Raw genomic sequence first — 19,332 nt, forward strand, 5'->3', positions numbered from 1 at the left:
AATAAATAAAAAAGAAACAAGTTTGTAATGACATATTTCCGTTTGATTTGCTTATTGGGCTGCACTATTCACTTTGTAAGAGAAGACTTAATTTTTATAGAGCAGTTTTAAGTTTACTGTAAAATTGAGAGGAAGGTATAGAAATTTCCCATATACTCCCTGTCCCTGTAGCCATACCCATTATCAGTATCACTCACCAGAATGGTACATTTTTACCAAGGATGAACTTGCATTGACACATCATAATAACCATAAGTCCATGGTTTGCCTCACAGTTCTCCTTGTATTGCACATTCTGTGGGTTTGGGCAAATGTATAAGGACGTGTCTTCATCATTATAGTTTCATACAGAGTATTGTCACTGCCTTAAAAATCCTTTGCGTCCGGGGTGCCTGGGTGGCTCAGTGGGTTGGGGCCTCTGCCTTCGGCTCGGGTCATGATCCCAGGGTCCTGGGATCGAGCCCCACATTGGGCTCTCGGCTCAGCAGCGAGCCTGCTTCTCCCTCTCACTCTGCCTGCCTCTCTGCCTGCTTGTGATCTCTCTGTCAAATGAACAAATAAGATATTTAAAAAAAAAGAAAAAAATCCTTTGCGTCCCGCCTTGTCATCCTCTCCTTATCTGTCCGTCACCATCTGTTGTTGATCTTTTTATTGTCTCTGTCCTGTTACCTTTTCCAGCATGTCACGTAGTTGGGATCACACAGTAGGTCACCTTTTCAGATTGGCGTCTTTACTTAGTAAGAGGCATTGAAGTCTCTGTATCTTACCATGGTTCAATCATTTCTTTTTAGTGCTGAACAGTATTCTGTTCCTGGATGTTCTACTCTTTATTTTTTTTTTTTTATTTACCTACTGAAGGATATTTTGGTTGCTCCCAAGTTTTGGCAGTTATGGATAAAGCTTCTATAAACATCTGTGGGTCGGTTTTCATGTAGGCCTAGGTTTTCATTTCCTTCGGTAAACACCAAGAAGTGCAGTTGCTGGATCGGTCATATGGTGCCAGTCTTACAGAATCTGCAGTTGTGTAAGACACCATCAAAATGTCTTTCAAAGAGGCTTTACCATTTTGCATCCCCAACAGCAACGCATGATCTCCTTTTGCTTCATGTCCTTGTCCGCATTGGGTGGTGTCAGTGTTCTGTCTATTTTAATAGGCATGTAGCACTGGCTCATTATTGTTTTCATTTGCATTTCTTTGATGACGTGTGATGTGATCTATCTTTTCATATGCTTATTTGCCATTTCTTCTTAGGTATGATCTTAAGTAAGATCTCAGTATCAAAAAAAAAAAAAGATCTCAGTATCTTCTTTGGTGAGGTGTCTATTAAGGTGTTTGGCCCATTTTTTAATTAGGTCATTTGTTTTTTTGTTGTTGAGTTTTAAGAGTTTTATGAGTCCTTTATAGCATAAGTCTATTGAAAATATTTTCCGTCAGTCTCTGGCTTGTCTTCTCATTTCTCTTGATACTATCTTTTATAGAGCAGAAGGCTTTAATTTTAACGAAGTGCAATTTCAGCTTATCGTTTATTTCTTTCATAGATGATGTCTTTGGTATTGTATCTAAAAAGGCATCAGGGGCGCCTGGGTGGCTCAGTGGGTTAAGCCGCTGCCTTTGGCTCAGGTCATGATCTCAGGGTCCTGGGATCGAGTCCCGCGTCGGGCTCTCTGCTCAGCAGGGAGCCTGCTTCCTCCTCTCTCTGCCTGCCTCTCTGCCTGCTTGTGATCTCTCTCTGTCAAATAAATAAATAAATAAATCTTTTTAAAAAAAAAATAAATAAATAAAATAAAATAAAAAGGCATCAGTCACCATCCCCAAGGTCATCTAGGTTTTCTCCTATCTTCTAGGAGTGTTATAGCTTTCCAGTTTACATTTAGCTCTGTGGACCATTTTGAGTTAATTTTGTTGTGGACTGTGTAAGGTCTGTGTCTAGATTTACGTTTTGTGTATGGATGTCCATTTGTTTCAGTATCATTTGTTGAGAGACTATATTTGGTCCATTGTGATGCCCCTGCTCCTTTGCCAAAGATCTGTTGCCTATATTGATGGGCATCTACATCGATGTGTTTGTCTATTCCTTCAATATTATTGTGCCTTGATTATTATAGCTTTATTGTAAGTCCTGAAACTATTTATTGTTGTGACATCAACTCAACAATATTTAACACGTTATGTATTTATGAAAATATAGCAGACATTCAGTGTTCTCTAGGGATAGTGTTCTGTCAAATCAGGAATCCCTGGAAAATTTTTCTTGAAAATAATAGACTCAGTAATTATTTTATAAAAAGTGAATAGATGATTCCAAGTAGAACAGTAACTCAGTATAGACATGGTGGTGACAGATACAGAAAGTTTCCAAAGAACTTTGAGTTACTCATTTTGATTGGAGCACAGAGTCAACTAAAGTGGTAGTGGGGGATGAAAGTGAAAAGTTGGGAGCCCTGTCATTGATGATCCTACAAGACAGACTACTGGACAGCAGAAAGAAATTTTCAGTTGCCCACATCTAACTTGAAGATTTAGAAAGAAATTTTGACTGGGTATTTCAATGTATTCTTCTTTGTTCATATGACTCAGTATTCGATAACTTTTATGGTAGATAACCTGGTGCCTGTCAACAGCATTTTCCACATGGTTGAGATTCCTGGGAAGAAAGTGGAGTTTACGTTGATGGATCTACTGAGTGTTTTATCAGAAAAAAAGCTTTCTTTGATAGGCAGTCATTTGGAATCTATTTTCCCTCATTTGGGAGTAGTTCCTGGGCCAAATCACTGTTCTATTTATATCCATGACCTCCTTTCTGGTGCTGTATCGCCTGAGCACTGTAGAGACATTCTTTAAAAAAGTTGTATTTGGGTCAGAAAATCAACCAAAATGAATATAATTAGACAGATTTTTTTTTTTAAAGAATGAGGGATTTTTTGAAGTGGTTTTATGAGTAAATTCTTAAAGTTGTTTCCATTTGAATTGCTAAACCGTTATGCACAATTGACTTAGATGTATTTAAGTAAACTCGGCAAACTTTCTTTGGGTCATTGAGTACCTACTATGCTAAACGACTCTCAACATTTTGTGTGTGTTGGCTAGGTGGAGGGTATGTCTGGGCTACAAGTTGTAGTTTAAAGTTCTGGCAGATAAGGAAGTGTCTAGAGAAGCTTACTGCCCTATGGAGAAGGTAGAAGACAGAGCTGGAGCATATGGCATGGCTGCGGTTCAAGAATAGCAGTGCTTTTCTTTCCTTTCTTCTTTTCAAGAGCTGGTTGGGTCTTGAAAAAAAGTGTTATAGTGTTTTTTTAGCTCACATAATCTACCAGAAGTCTTCAGACTTTGGAAATCATAAAATATACCTGAGAGTGTGCGAAAATGAAGATAGTTGGGCCTTACACCTATATTTTGATTTAGTAGATCTGGGTGTGAGGCCTTGGGGATCTCACTTGAACCTTCTGGGTGATTTTTATGTAGGTGGTCTAGACTTCTCTATTTGGAAACTTGACAGTTCCAATCTATAAGTATAGAAATTAGACACAATTTACAACATTCAATAAAACTCTTAAAGACCATCCTGCTAATATGCTAGGGTTCAGGTGTAGAAAAAGTTAAGTAAGTATCTAGTAGGTGGAGGGTATAGACACACACACAAACATGCCCACATACACTATCATGGCATCATGCTAGAGAGGGAACTTGACCTATTGGCTGTGTATATTGCAGTTACAGACCCAGAAGGAGGGGGGGTGGGAAATACCCTTGAAATCGAGGGCTCCTTTTTGAGCTAGGCTTTGTTTGTCTAGTTTGCTGTGATGGGAGCATGCCCTAACATCTGTATACCCAGTGAGATAGAAATAGTTTTTCTTCTTCTCTTTGTGAGCCATCTTTCAAAATAATGAGCATATCCATGAGGTTTTCAAGGCTTCAAAAGAGTAAATAAACCTCGTTTCAACCTATCCTCTGAGTCAGGATCTCTGAAGATAATCAGGCTGTGACTTGAAAGCAGTCCTGGGGAAAACAGCAAGCCACTGATCGCAATGACAACGGACTTTAGGAGCGGATGACCTTTTATTTTCCTGAGCGTGTGCAAAGAGTCAGTGTCCGTGTACGGAGACTCCTGTCTGAAGTGCCAGGCTGGTTAATGACTCTGCCATATGAGTTCCTGTGTGACAAGGGGTAACATCGCTAGAAAGTTAGAAGTATTATGAGGTCACTCGAATGACTCATCACACCTTAGTTCTTCTTGCCGTTGATGGCACAGGGACCAATCCAGAGTGCTAACCTTTGCAGCATTAACTCATTAATACATGAAAATAATTTCCAGGATCTCAACCTTTAACGTCGTAAAGACGACCCGTTGGTGAAGGTGCTCATGTTGGATGGCCGCAAGGTTCTTCACAAAACCGAAAAGGACAGCTGATTAATTTTGCTTTCTGGTGATCATATTGTATGGGAAAGAGATGAATATGTGGAGGTGGATTCCCAACATTGTGTCTAACTAAATTCTTTTAAAGAGGTAGAGGCTGCTGCTTGACACCGCCTCCCACCCACCCCGAGGAAGATGGAGCCTCTTCTTGCCGAGTTGGAGTTACTGCTCTGTCTAATCCCAGGAGCTGAGACCAGTCGTGCCCCCTCCTGGAGAGCTGGGGTGGCAGGGGGATAACGATACCCACTGCCCATTCTGCCAGCATCACCCGTGAAGTGTCAGTTTCGGCCTGTCCCTCTGGTACTGGTGAGCGACGACTTTCAGGAGGGGCTCCCTACCACACCCTGGTAATACTGGGGGGAGTGCCTGCTGAGATCTGGCTCACGGTGTCCTAGAGGTCTCGGGTGATGACTGACGCGTACCACCTTCTTCATGGCGGCAGAAGCAAGTAGCGGATGAAAAGCTGGAGGAGAGACGGGAATGCCAAAGAAGGAAAAAGTGATGGAGGGCACAGAGGAGAAGATAAGGAAGTGATGTTCACGAGAAGGGAATAGAGATGGCGAAGGAAAATGAAATAAGAGGTGAAGGGGGTAGCAAGGCCCCAGCCCCTGAATGTGTCTATTCAAGGACTCTCTTGAGTGTGGAATAGGGACAGTGTGTGCCCAGGCTGACAGGGCCTTCCTCCGGCTGGAGTCTGGGTTGGGGTGAATGCAGTGGCCCCTGGCTGAGGCCACAAGATTCGTCAACCCAAATTTTCCCGCGTTGTGGGACCCCACCTGTTGAACTACCCCCCCCCCCACCTTACAGCCATGCTTAAGGGCCATAAAGCAGACTTGCTAAGGTTTAAACTGATTACCGATGAAAGAGTTCAGACATCTCAGAACAGGCTACAAGTTCAAGATCTCTTTTGAACAAACTCTTAGTGCAGAAACAAGGTGATTGTTAAACAATACGATGAGGTCAGATCTTCTGGACAAATGCCATTTCCTTCCACTCTGAACATAAGGTCAGGACACCATGCTCACGGCCGTCTTCTGTAGGAGCGGGACACCACCTGTCGCTTCTTCCCCTTCTTCCCCTCAGACTGTCCCTGAATCTGGCAGAAGGGCTGTTGTTACCGAAGGGGAACTGTGGCCCAGTTCTTACAAAAATACCTACTGTGTGAAGGGAAATTAGACTACTTTCAGCAGGGAAGCCCATGGAGATACTCAAGCTATTTGGGTACTAGTGTGATTCACCTAGTTGTTCTTGTCGGACCTCTGTGTGACCAGTGGTGACGCGTATGTGCTGTCCTGTCTGCATCATGGTCCCTCTGCTCCTTCGGTGCTCCCATCCACAAGAATGTAGCTTTTGTGGACATGGCCATCGTTCCGTCTAAGCCAAGGAAATGATGCTGAAGACAGCAGCACCTTCCTCTATACTGCCTGAACCTTTGCCTGACTCGGGGCCTTCCCACCTGCTGCTGCTGCTGCTGCTGCTTTTTCTTCTTTTTAAGATTTATTTATTTGAGAAAGAGAGAGAGAGCATGTGCTGGAGCTGGGGAGTGGAGGGCAGAGGGAGAGGGAGAAGCAAACTCCCCACTGAGCAGGGAGCCTGATGCGGGGCTCTATCCCAGGATCCTGAGATCGTGACCCGAGCCAAAGGCAGATGCCACCCAACTGAGCCACCCGTCTGCTTTTTTTTTTCTTTTAAGATTTTATTTATTAACCCAACAGACCGAGATCACAAGTAGGCAGAGAGGCAGGCAGAGAGAGGGGGAAGCAGGCTCCCTGCTGAGCGGAGAGCCAATGTGGGGCTCGATACCAGGATCCTGAGATCATGACCTGAGCCAAAGGCAGAGGCTTTAACCCACTGAGCCGCCCAGGCCCCCCACCCATCTGCTTCTAATGTAGGTACTTAGGAGCCATATTTAAAGAGGATCATTGTGTCTTCAAGAACCACAACCTCAAGACCAATGAAAAGCTAGGTTCACATTTAATGTCTGTGACAAGTTGCTTATATTCCAGGGACTAATTCTATGACCCTAAAACCTCTGGTTGACAACTACCACCTGAGTTTTAATCTTTGGCCAGCAGCCCCTTTCACCCACACTGCTGAGTATCTGGGAAAACTGGGACATAAAATCTGTGGAGAGCTGCCGACCCCATGTGCGGTGAAGGGCAGTATGTAAGGGACCTCAGTCTACCCAAGACCAAAGTTCTTCCTGATTTTTTGCTATTGATAAGTCTTCATGAAGGCCTGTCCCATGCTCGGCCTTTTCTCACCAGTGTTTCGGATAATCTCTGTCTAGATCACCAGCAACCCCATTGGTTTAAAGGTGATGGAGACCTTCAGAACCTCCTATGGACTCAGACTTCCTACCAACCACCAGAAAACTCTTCTGTCTAGCCCCTGTCCTTCAGGAGACATACCTGGTGACAGACAAGTGATTGGGCGGGCAGGTGTGGCTTCATGCTCTCAGCAAGGGTGAATGTGGTACCCTTTCTGGGAATCACATTTTCTTAGCCACATCCAATGAGCCCCTGAAGAATGTGGCATGTTTCTTAGCCCTGTTCCACCCATGTGACTGTGACTCGGTGACCAAGGGCTTGGTGAGATACCAGGAGAGAAAAGATGTTTCATCTGTAGACTTCGTCAGTCTGCCTGCGCCTCATTTCAACACCTCTCTTCTCGCCTCTGTCTCTCTCTCATCCTTCCTCTCCTTCTCTTTCTGTTTTTAATCACTTTAGGGACCAAAAACAGAAGGCAAACAACTAGACGGCAGGCTTTCTCATGTGCTTCTCCTCTTGATGCTGTCTAGAGGGGGAGAGGGAGGTTGTCCAGTAAGATAGGCTGCCAGAGCTCTCTGACCCTCTGTTCTACCTCCTCCCCAAGCTTTCTTTTACAACGCCTATGAAGTTCAAAAGAAGACAGACCCAAGACTGTGGGATTGAAGGACCGAGGTGGGTTGAGTCCTGGAGGGCAGGGATTATTCATTTCCTCGTTACATGTAGTGCTCTTTTAGGCTCATCCTATCCCAGTACCACAAAACAAACAAACAAACAAACACACACACACACACACACACACCTCTCTCTCTCTCTCTCTCTCTCTCCTCCTCAATGTGCCCACATTTCCAAGAAACCTCAGATATTTCATGAGCATTAGCCTGGAGAGGAGGGTAAAGAATGTAACAGAAACAAAATTCTATTAGGAACTAAAATTCTTTTAAATGATTACTTTAAAATGAAATAAAGTAAATAAAAAGGATGAGTGCACAGCTCTAAGAAGTTTACGTACATCACCTTTATTTTTGGAATAATGTAAAGACTTTTTTACTATGAAGGTTTGAAAAGATGATAATCCCAGCTGGGTAAATTTTTTAGTATGATAAAACCAGCTATAATAGTATGTGGGGCAACAGTTGTACGTAATATTTTTAGTACATAAACCTTCTCTTCTATGCTCAGAAAAGGATGCAAGGACTATCCTTTCCATCTCTGTGACTAAGTTAGCCATCTTTATTCTTCTCTAATGTCATTCGAGAACAGGTTGGAGATGTCAAAAATAACCGAGATGCATTATTTTAGATGGTGTCTGTTGTATTTAAGATCTTATTTAAAAAACACTGAGTCAATTGCAAAAGAATTGAGAACATCATCAACTTTTCAGACAGGTTTTTTGGTTTTGTCTTTTTAGTATGTTTCTAGTGTCCCCCTGTTTAACTGGCTTAACTCGAGGCAACAGCCCAGGAGCAAATGTAATGGCTGTCTAATGTTTTCACGTTTTCTGCTCCCTGGAAAGCAAAACGAGGTAATATTTTTGAAGGGAATCTGCTAAAATTTGCACATACACTTAATTCTGCTAAACTTGCCCAGACCTGAATTGGATGAAGGGAGAGGAGAGAATAGACCTTTTGTGGAAAGTTGCGTTACTAAAGTGGTGGCATTTTTGTCAAGATTTTCAGGTTAAGAAGCTGAATATATATCTTTAGGGAAAGAGAAAATATCATATATTACCTGCCCTTCACAGACATCTGGATGTTTGAAAAATTTAAGCTATTTAAATCTGTTACCTATTCTTTCATGTGCTTACTAGTGCTGCTCGTCAAGTATTTCTGGCTCGTGTCTAGGCACAAGGGTGGTTGACTTTTCCCATCCTCTTTACATTAAGCATGGCTGTGTGACTTGCTCTGGTGAATGAGTCTTGAGCAGCTCTGTATGTCACCCTTGGGAGAAAGCTGCATAGGCTAGCAAACAGTTTGTCAGCCCCTCTCTTTCCCTGCTGTGACAACCAGGTGGGGAGGTTCTGTGAGCCTTGTTCCTAGAGTTAAGAGACATGACACCATGTTTCTCCCCTGTCCTCTAATCCTTTAACCCACACGAATTCATAGCATGAATCAAAAATAAGCTTTTGTTATTTTAAGGCATGAAGATTTGGAAGTTAGATTGTGACTGCAACATAATCTGGCCTAGCATGATGGAACCATCGTTTATAGTTTTTCTATGTGGTAGGTGTTCATTATGAGTTGTACATCTTGATATAGGCCATTATTTTTTGACATTTGTTTCTTGCCTAGTTCTTGATCGTATTGTTTCTGAGAGTTAAATTGACTTCAGATATTTGGGAACTAAGTAGTGTAAAAACTTGCATGATCACATATAGATTTTAATGTGAATTTGCTCATTTATATATACATTTAGCTTACACTTTATTAGATTCTGTGTCATATCCACTGGAAACCTATTGGTCCATCTCCTCCATAGTCTTACACTACACACTGTTGAAAGAGAAAGTGCTACATGTAACTCACCTGTATTCTTATGGTACAAATTCTAGAAATATATATTTCGTGGAAACTCAATAAACTTACTGAAATGATAATGAGGATGATAGTTGTTGAGGAAGAGGAAGATAGGATTTCAAGATGTGGTCACACTTCAGAAACATGCATATTCACTGGGACTATAAAGCAGTTTTTTATACAAATCATTTATTGCCTATGTGTTCTGATACCTGAAAATCAGAAGTTAGTTTCAAAGCACATAGGTCACAGCATGTGGTATCTGTACACAATGGAATATTACTCAGCTATGAAAAAGAACAAAATCTTGCCATTTGCAACAACTTGGATGGAACTAGAGGGTATTATGCTAAGCAAAATAAGTCAGAGAAAGACAAATACCATATGGTTTCACTCATATGTGGAGTTTAAGAAACAAAACAAGTGGGCCGAGGGGGAAAGAGAGGGACAAACCAAGAAACAGACTCCTAGCTACAGAGAACACATTGCTGGTCACCAGAGGGAGGTGGGTGGGGGGTGGGGGACACAGGTGATGGAGATGAAGGAGTGCCCCGTCATGATGAACACTGGGTGATGCATGGAAGTGTTGAATCACTCCGTTGTACACCTGAAACAATATTACACTATACTTTACCTGGCATTTATATAAAAACATAAAAAAATCAGTGTATAGAAACACAAAAGGATGAGATAATTATGAGGATTAGAAGAAATTGTTGTTTCTAGGGGGACAATGGTAGGTTGACACATTTTAGAGATTAATTATTTACTGGTTATCTTTCTCGGTGGGAATTCTTTGAGGGAAATATATTTCAGCCTTCAGAGTAAAACCTTTGCTGACTCAGAATGCATTGTTTTTCTTTTCTTACCCTATGATTTTATTTCCATTTTTTCTGGCACAAGAAGACAGGTCTTAAAGTGAAAATGTTGAAAATCATGATAGGTCTGAGGATATTGGAAAAAATTTTAATGTATATTTCCTTATAAGATTTTGGTGATCAGATGGCCTTTTTGGCATTCCTAGCTTAACTGTTCTCACCATATTCCCTAAATTAGCACCTACAGAACTTAATTCAGTGCATATTTTCATTCGACATGAAATCTAATTATGGCTATTAAATCTTTAATAACATATTTTGTAGGTTTTGGTATATTTATGATAGAAGCATCTCTAGTCATTCAGAGGCAGTTTTTTTCCTGCACACATGTGCATGGTGTTCATGAAATGAATGGTGACAATGAATACACAATTAGAATGACTTATTAAAATCATGATAAACATGGTTGATTAATTTGTTCATTTGGTAGTTGTTTACTAAATAGCTGTATTTTAGAAACCATGGTAAGCATTATGAATACAGAGATGAAAAAAACATGGTCCCATTCTTAAAAAGCTGACATCACACTTGGGGATACATCTTGATTATAAATGAAAGCCTGTAGTAAAAAGGTATGAGAAGTGCTGTTGAGGCAGAACAGAGGAAATGGTTAATTCTGCTAAAAACCAATGGAAGGACTCTGGAGGGTTCCATAGACCAAGTATTATTGGATTTGGACATTTACTATAATATTTCATCACTTTGCTCTAATTAAAATATTAGAATTATGGAGGATTTTATCACCAGATACTTTTTTAAAAATTTGAGTATAGTTGACACACAGTGTTACATTAGTGTCAGGTGTTCAGCTGAGTGATTTGACGGGTTTATACATTGTGCTGTGCTGAACAGTGTAGCTGCCCGTTGCATTGCTGTATTCCTCATGTTCTTTTAATTCCCTTCACTTACTCATTCCTTACTGGAGGCCTCTATCTCCCGCTCCTCTTCACCCATTTTACCCACCTCCCATCCCCTTCCGCTCTGGCAACCAGTAGCCCTCTATATTTAAAGTTCTGCTTCTGCTTTTTGTTTATTTGTTCATTTTTTTAAGATTCCACTTATGATTGGAATCATAAGGTATTTGTCTTTCTCTGACTTACTTCACTTAGCATAAGACCCTCTAGGTCCGTCCGTGTTGCCTCAAATGGCACAATCCCATCTTTTCTATGGCTTGTAATATTCTAGGGTGTATATATCCTATGTTTTCCTTATCTTTTCACCTACTGATGGACACTTAGGTTGCCTTTGTGTCTTGACTCTGTAAATAATGCTGCAGTAAACATTCATGTGCATGTATTTTTTGAGTTAGTGTTTTCCTTTGCTTTCAGTAAATACCCAACAGTGGAACTATTGGATCATATGGGGTTTCTATCTTTGAGTGTTTGAGGATCCTTCATACTGTTTTCTGCAGTGGCTGCACCAATACACATTCCCATCAACAGTGCATGAGGGTTCCTCTTTCTCCACATCCTCATCAGCACTTGTTACTTCTTGTCTTTTTGATTTGGGCCATTCTTACAGGTGTGAGGTGGTATCTCATTGTAGGTTCGATTTGGATTTGGATGATGAGTGATGATGAGCATCTTTTCATGGGTGTGTTGACCATCTATATGGTTTTTTTGGGGGGAAAGTGTTTCTCTGCCCATTTTTATATCAGATTATTTGGGTTCTTTAGTGTTCGGTTGTGTGAGTTCTTTATATTTTTTGGATATTAACCCCTTATTATGTCATTTGCAAATTATCCAAAAGTATACCACCATATACTTTGGTTAATTAGAGTACTTTCCTCTGAAAATTAGTTGTGCCTAGTTTTTATACTGTGCTTTATGCTTTGGAAATTTGGGGATTTTACCCAGGGGTAAATACTTAATCTATTTAACAAAAGCAATGACTATTCAGAATGGATGCTGACAATAAAATTAGAATAGGGTCTGAAAAAACTCTGGTAGTGTCTGTTAAATCTTTAATTGTAAGCTTATGGATGGGTTTCTGCACTTCAGCTTCTCATCTCTCAAATATAAGCAATATTGGAAGTTTGAAGGAAACAAGAGGGTAGCTTTGTACAAGGTCATTATTTGGAAATTGTTCAGGCAAAATACTGGCAGATTTTTTTGTTTGTTTGTTTGTGTGTGTGTGTGTGTGTAGTATAATTGTTCTGTATTCCAGTTGTTCCCAATTTCAATGATCATCTATGGTGATAACGTTGATGAACAGCCCTAGAGTGATGACTGTGTTTGACGGTAGCTGTTTGCAAACTCTGCTGTGATTACACTCAGTTGTCTAATTGCTTAATTTATTGATGTTCTGCTGACATGTTTTCAGCAACATTTGTGATTGCACATAACTAATGATTTCTCTTCTGGCTCATTATCATATGTTTGCATTTGATTTGTCTGCTGGTTGCAGGTGGAAACAATAGGTGATGCCTACTGTGTTGCTGCAGGACTCCACCGGAAAAGCCTCTGCCACGCCAAGCCCATTGCTCTGATGGCCCTCAAGATGATGGAGCTTTCAGAAGAGGTGCTGACACCTGATGGAAGACCAATTCAGGTAACCCTCTCTGCAATTTGATTTGAGTAGTAACATACAAGACATCCCATTCTGAGTTCTACCTACGTAACTTACGCATTAGACAAGTAGGTTAATCAAAGATGAGATTAACTAGAGATAACTCATAGAGCCAGGAAAAGAACACACGGAATGATGTCAGAAATGGGAAAATGTATGTGAAAGGCTCATCACATGGAGAAAAGAAAGAGCTAAAGGACTAGATCAAGGAACTTGTCAGTGACCAACTCAACACTGCCAAGCAAGGATGGTAGTGAGAATCAGAATTGGAGAGATAACCCAAAAAAGCACAAAATGAAGAGGAAAGAAAATGGCAGATCTTATCTTTCAGGTAGTGTATAGGTGTTCCTCATGAAGCCTCTGCACTCAGGGTTACTTCTGCCTTTTTTTTTTTTTTTTTAATGTGGCAGAGCTTGAAGGTTGGAGCCAGTAACTAAGAAAATTTAGAAGTGGTAGATAATTATCTTCAGGTACACCGGACTCTTTTTGGTACTGATGGCTTTCCACAACCTAACATCTGCCTCAAAGAATGGATGAGGTCACCTGCCTGTAGTCTTGCGAGGACCCCGTGGATCCCAGGAGTATTATCACTGTGAACTCTTATAAACCAGAAATTGTGTATTTGGAGAAGTAATCATGAATGTAAGGTGGTCCTTTTATAATAGCTCATCAATCTTAAGTTAAAAATATAGACAAAAGAAAGCCTCAAAATGTGGTACATTCCTGATTCCGGAGTTATGGCAAATTAGATATTCTGAGTGTCCCTTCTGACTAAAGTTATTAAAGTGCTTTTAAAAATGTAAAGAAAATTTAACACTATTTAGCATGTTTAAACCTATTGAGCATCTCACTGAACTATTGGGAAAGAAAAATACCCGTTACATTATTACATGTGTGAACTGACAAAATCTAAGGGTGAATTTAGAGTAGCTGCTGTCATGAGCGGTGATAACAGGAAACTAAAACAGCACTTTTTTCTGGAGGAAGTCAGCTTCAATGCCATCTTCAAAGAATTTCCACAGGTAAACACTCTGGGAAATGAATGGCTAATACTAAAAACAAAACAACCCCTTCACCACCACCCCCCAAAAAAACCCCAAACCCACACATTCTCAAAAGAATTCAAAGTATTATGGTGAGACCGAGTGGGAACAACAAATAAGAAAAAAAGTGAAGTGTTGTCAGATACCAAAATTTTCAGAGGAAATCAAAATGACAATGTTTGATATAATTAAAGAAAAAAAGAAGCAGCTTAATAATGTGAGGCAGGAACAGTAGATTTGAAAAAGAACCAGAGGACTGCTAAGCCAGCAACATAATACTTCAGAAAGAAAATGGTCAGTGGTTGAGTTTAAAAGTAGACACAGCCAAAGGAAAAATTAGTACTCTGAAAGTGAGAACTGAAGAAATTACCCATAATTAGGTCCAGAGAGTTAAAAATGTAATATAGATAATGTAATACAGATAATATAGATAAAAATATATCTAATATAGATAAAAATGTAATGTAATAGATAAAATGTAATATAGGTAATATTGATAATAAAGATAATGTAAAATATAAAATATGTGGGAGGTATAGAGTACAGAGTGTAAAAATGAATATTCAGTTGGGCTTCCAAATATAGGTACAGAGGGAATGCATAAAAGGGATTTTTTTTCTGGAACAATTAAAAGACATTAATCAGTTCTCAGACACAGTAATCCTAAAGGGATTCTACGAAGGTAAATCATAAGAATTAAAAACTAAACATGTCTTGATACTGCCATACTGCATCAGAGAAAGGGGGAGTGACTAAATGACAAAGGTGACATTTTAACTAGGGAAAGGATAGGCTGTTCCAGGAAGGGTTGGGAAGAGCTGGTTATGCACATGGACAGAAGTATTAAAACTGGATCTCTACTTCATGAGTCTGTACATTAAGTAATCCCAGTTGGGTTAATTATGAAGGGCCATACTATTAAACGATAAATCTATAATTTGGAGTTTTTCACTTAGTGAAAGGAATAAATTTTTTCATAAACCACTCTAGTTAAAAGTTATCAAATTGTAAAGGAAAATATATGTAAGTCTTACTACACTAAAGTTAAAACCTTCCTGTTTATCAGATAATACCTTAAAAGGATAAAAAGATAACCACAGACTAGGAGAATATTTTTAAAAGATTTTGTTTGTTTATTAGCACAAGTAGGAGGATGGGCAGAGGGTGAAGGAGAAGCAGGTTCCTCGCTGAGCAGGGAGCCCACTGTGGGGCTTGATCCCAGAATCCTGGGATTGTGATCTGAGCCAACTGAGTCATCCAGGCACCCCTAGGAGAATATTTTTGCAACATATTTAACCACTTAAGTATCTTTGTTTAACCTCATGAGTAAGTGAAAGGATGCATACTGATGGCACCCTACTCCGGCTTTCCCACCTACGAGTTTGGTTCAGCTTTGAAGCCATGACCGTGCAGTTGTCAGCGAGGGTCTGGAGCAGCAGGACGTCATGTACAGCTGGTGGCGGTGTGAATGGTGCGGTGTCCGTGACATTTACTAGGGAAGTTCCATTTGTGCTTTGCCTACAACACAACAATCCCTTCCCTAGGTGTTTGCCTAGGGAAGTAGGAGGAGGTGTGGCAGAAGTCCCAAGAGTGTTCACAGCAGTACTTTGATAGGGGCCTCAAATGGAAATAAGTCAAATAACTGTCCAGTAGAGTAAATTGACTGTGATAGATCCATGCCGTGGTATACCATAGTGACTACATGGATGGATGTCAGAACTTCCTAGTGAACAAAAGAAGAAAATCATTGAAGAATGCTATAGTATTTTTCCATTTAAGTAAGTTTCAGAACTGGGGGCATTGAAACAATATGTTATTTAGAAATATCCACATCAGTGGGAAGGTGTAAGGGATAAAAAAGTGAATGATTCATACAAATTCAAGGTGGTGCTTCCCTCCAAGGGAGAGGAAGAAGATTGGGGCGGGGTTCATTCGGGAAGGTGCAGGCAGGGGTTGAGGACAGAGTGACTTCTTTTACCGCTGCTGTGTATACAATACATTTACGTTTGGTGATTTTTAAAATGCAGAAAGAGAGTTTTCTAACCATTCCTATCAGTAGTGAAAATAGGAAAGCATGGAGCATTGAAAAAATAGTTTCAGTCCCCTCAGGACGTAATTAACAAGTTATTCGAGTGTGTGCACGACACGTCTCCCTTGGGCAGCGAAAACAAACAGGAAGGATATGCTGCCAGTTCCAAATATACACGCTCCAGATTGAATTCCTATCAGTTCTTAAATTTTCAAGAATACTACCTGGGCAGTCTTGCCCAGGGTTGTTTTTCTACGTTGATTTTCTTTTATAGGAGATAGAAGGTTTGTATTGATTCAGCCCTGTCAAAGCAAAGTTAAATGACCATAGAGCAAATGGTGTTTCTCATGGGCTCATCCCTATTTTCATTTGCGGGATATAACATTACTCTGTCTTATGAATTAGATAGTCTTATTAAATCAGAAGGGGAAATGTCTATAAAGATTTAATAAGAATGCGGAGAGAGAGTGCAAAATCATAAAACCACCTTAATAATTTTAGCTTCATTACTAATTCATATTATTTGTGTGGTTTGGGATTGTTTTTGGCATATTAATTTGACTTTGAATTGGCTTCTGACTTGGTGCCATGGGAACATTTCTAGACTTATTGAAAGAATCTTTTATTAAAAATGCTTGGGCGTGCAGTAGGGTTGTTATGTGATCAGCTGACTGTTTACTTCCAGCTGTGTAAGTTTTAGGCTGTTTAAAATTTAAGCTATTTGAGCTGCAAGAATTACTCAAAAGAAAACTTCCCCAAACCTCTCACATTTTGAAAAATAAATTGATAATGTTTATATGACTTTATAAACCTTCCAGGCACCCCTCATGAAAGGAAATTAGGTACCTGAATTACCATTTATAATTACTCTCAAATGACTGGTAATGTCCTTGAATCACTAACTGTAAAAATGGGTTACTTAAAAATTTTTTTAAAGTAAAAAAATAACATAATTTCATTTATTCACTTTGTGATACTCAAGCAAATTAGTCTTTATAAATAGTGAAACTCAGAGGCTAGTTATAGACCATAGGTCTATCTACAAAGCATACACATACATGGTCTATTTATTTAACAAATCTGAAAGACCAGCCAAAGTGACTTTAATTAAGAGTCCTTTTAAAAATAATGATGATCATTTTTAATACTTTCTCAGTACAGTGTTTATTCTATTGGCGGAATTTATAGAAGTGTCAGCATTATTCTTACTCCATTTTTTCCCTCCCTGGAGGAAATCTGATTTTCTGACATCTTCAAGAGTAGACACTTGACGAAAAGTAATACCAAATTTAGATTCTTTCTCCTGTGAGCTAGCCATATTGTGATTTTACTAGAAAATTGTATGATTTCATGCTGTTCTTTAGCCTTGTGACCCTAATCTTACCAAAGTATTTTGAATAGTTTTTAAGGCAGAAAGACTAACTTTCATTAATAATTTAGCCACTATTTAAAGACTATTACAAAATATTTATCACTGCCTACGCTTTATTCCTTGAAAATGAAAATGTTAATAGGGAAAGAGAAGCTGAACTGAGAATTGAGTAGGAAATGTGATTAAATATATTTTGGGAAGACAAGTGGCTTTTTCATGACTTAAGGCTTTTGAAGAAGATTGAGTTAGTGTGTCCGACTATCTGGGTTTTACTTTGGGACTTCAGCTTTTAAAAAATATTTTCATCAAATTTTATCATATAGGCTTCATCCTATATGATAAATCAAATTTGCTTCATCCATTTAGAGAACATGGTACATTTTATATAATGAGGCAATTATACAGAGATGGTGAAAGAGACTTAAAAAAACAATGTATGTCTCAAGGCCTGGGAAAAAAAACAAAACAAAACAAAACAAAAAAAACAATGTATGATCGTGTTATAATACTAATATGTTTAGCAATCTTAATTGCAGATTAGGGAAACACTATGAATCTTTTCTAACTGCCTAGTCCAAACGCAGGAATATTAACACACAATTTACATATACTTACAATTTGCATGTAATAAAGTAAATTGTACCTCCTTTAAGCTTCAGCTTCATCTTCTAATGAGCTTATAGGATTTCTTGAGATTATGAAATAATTCTCTAATTAATTTTTAAATGCTTGTTATTTATAAAGGAAATCTGATATTGTTACTTTCATATTTGGAGGGATTTATTCTTTGCAGATATTGGCAGTATTAAATTAACCCCATGAGAATAGGGCCCAAGACTGTATTTAGAAAAAAAGAAAAACTATTGATAATTGTTTATGGATAAAAGTGTAGTTTGTGCTTTTAACCTGAAGTATGTATACTTACTTGAAATGTTCTACCTCCAGAACTTAACCCTAAGGGGTCAGAAAGAACTAGTTCGGCATTATGTGAATTCACTGTTAGGACACGGAGCCCAACTATTGTCACATCCCACGTTTATGCAGTAGATACCTTTGAAATTACTTTTGATCTTTTAGGTAATGCAGATAGTCACAATTTTAGTAAATGACTGTTTTATTGCGGGAATGATGCACAAAATTACTATAGTATTTTTTTATAGTACTTACAGTATAGTAATTTTACCGGCGAAATTTACGGCTAAGTATTTTTGCTAATCTGTTCCGTTCAGTGTATTTATTTGGTACTAGAAAGAGGTTTCTGTTTTGTGAAGAATGTGTTTTATTCATTGAGAGTTTACCAGTAAATGAGGTGATAATTGAGTCTCCTCTGTCATGTGCTGCTGTTTAATTACTAGAACTCGAGTCTTTATCTTCTGTCCAGGTCCTCTCACTAATGCTCCCCGCAGCTGGTTATGAAACTCCTCCGTCCAACCCCTCCACTTCACACCTCATGTGACAGCAGCGTGCAGTTGCTTAAGTCTCCACTCATCTGACAAAAGTGTTCATACTGTTTTTATTTATTTCCTTGACTCTGTCAGCTGCAGTTACCTTTAAATTCTTGGCTTGATAAATCTCTTCTCTAGAATCTTGTGGTCCATTATATTATCTGTCCTTTCACTTAATTTTTGGCCATGTTGCATCTCTTCTGTGCCTAAATTATTGACATTTTTTGTTGGAGAGTTAGCGATTGCGTATAAAAATATTGAGGAAATAATTTCCCTCCTGTGGGGAAATTTTCTGTGTTATTCCGGTGTAAAGAGTTGTAGGAGCTCTAACAACAGGGATCAGATGATTTAACGCTTGGATGTATTTTCTGGGGGGGCAGCTTACTGCGATTCGCCTTCTGTTTCTGGTATCACCCTCCTACCTTTGGTGCTGGCTTTGAGGTCTCATCTCAGAGTATGGCGGGTTTACCAAGCCTTCTCCCTTTCAGTCCTCAGACTCTGGGTCTCGTCTCCACGGTTCCGCAAGCAGCCCTGCTGCAGTACCAAGTGTCCCGCTCAGTTCCTTAACCCTTCTGAAATCAGAAGATGCCCACAGGAGACCATCACGCTCTGATGTCGCGCTCACTTCTCCTTGACGTTCATTCCCCTCCCTATCTTGGTGTGAGATTCTTTCAGTGCCTTGTGCTGACCTGCCACGGGGTGTTCAGATAATATAACTGCTCTTACTAGAAACAGATGTTCAAAGTCATGTACATTTGATCAGTTTTATTTTACTAATAACGATTCATCCTCACTAATC

At 39.4% G+C, this 19,332-nt stretch overlaps 1 protein-coding gene across 2 annotated transcripts in view; it reads left to right on the forward strand.

The window, feature by feature from the left end:
* Positions 1-19,332, forward strand: part of GUCY1A2 (guanylate cyclase 1 soluble subunit alpha 2) — a 308,917-nt gene that overhangs the window by 204,415 nt on the left and 85,170 nt on the right. For both annotated transcript variants that reach the window (XM_044257727.1, XM_044257728.1), the window contains exon 6: positions 12,483-12,626. In XM_044257727.1, the coding sequence (XP_044113662.1) occupies positions 12,483-12,626 (144 nt within the window). The remainder of the gene's footprint in view (positions 1-12,482; positions 12,627-19,332) is intronic.

Source organism: Neovison vison, chromosome 7, assembly GCF_020171115.1.
Source record: "Neovison vison isolate M4711 chromosome 7, ASM_NN_V1, whole genome shotgun sequence".
NCBI classification, from domain to species: domain Eukaryota; kingdom Metazoa; phylum Chordata; class Mammalia; order Carnivora; family Mustelidae; genus Neogale; species Neogale vison.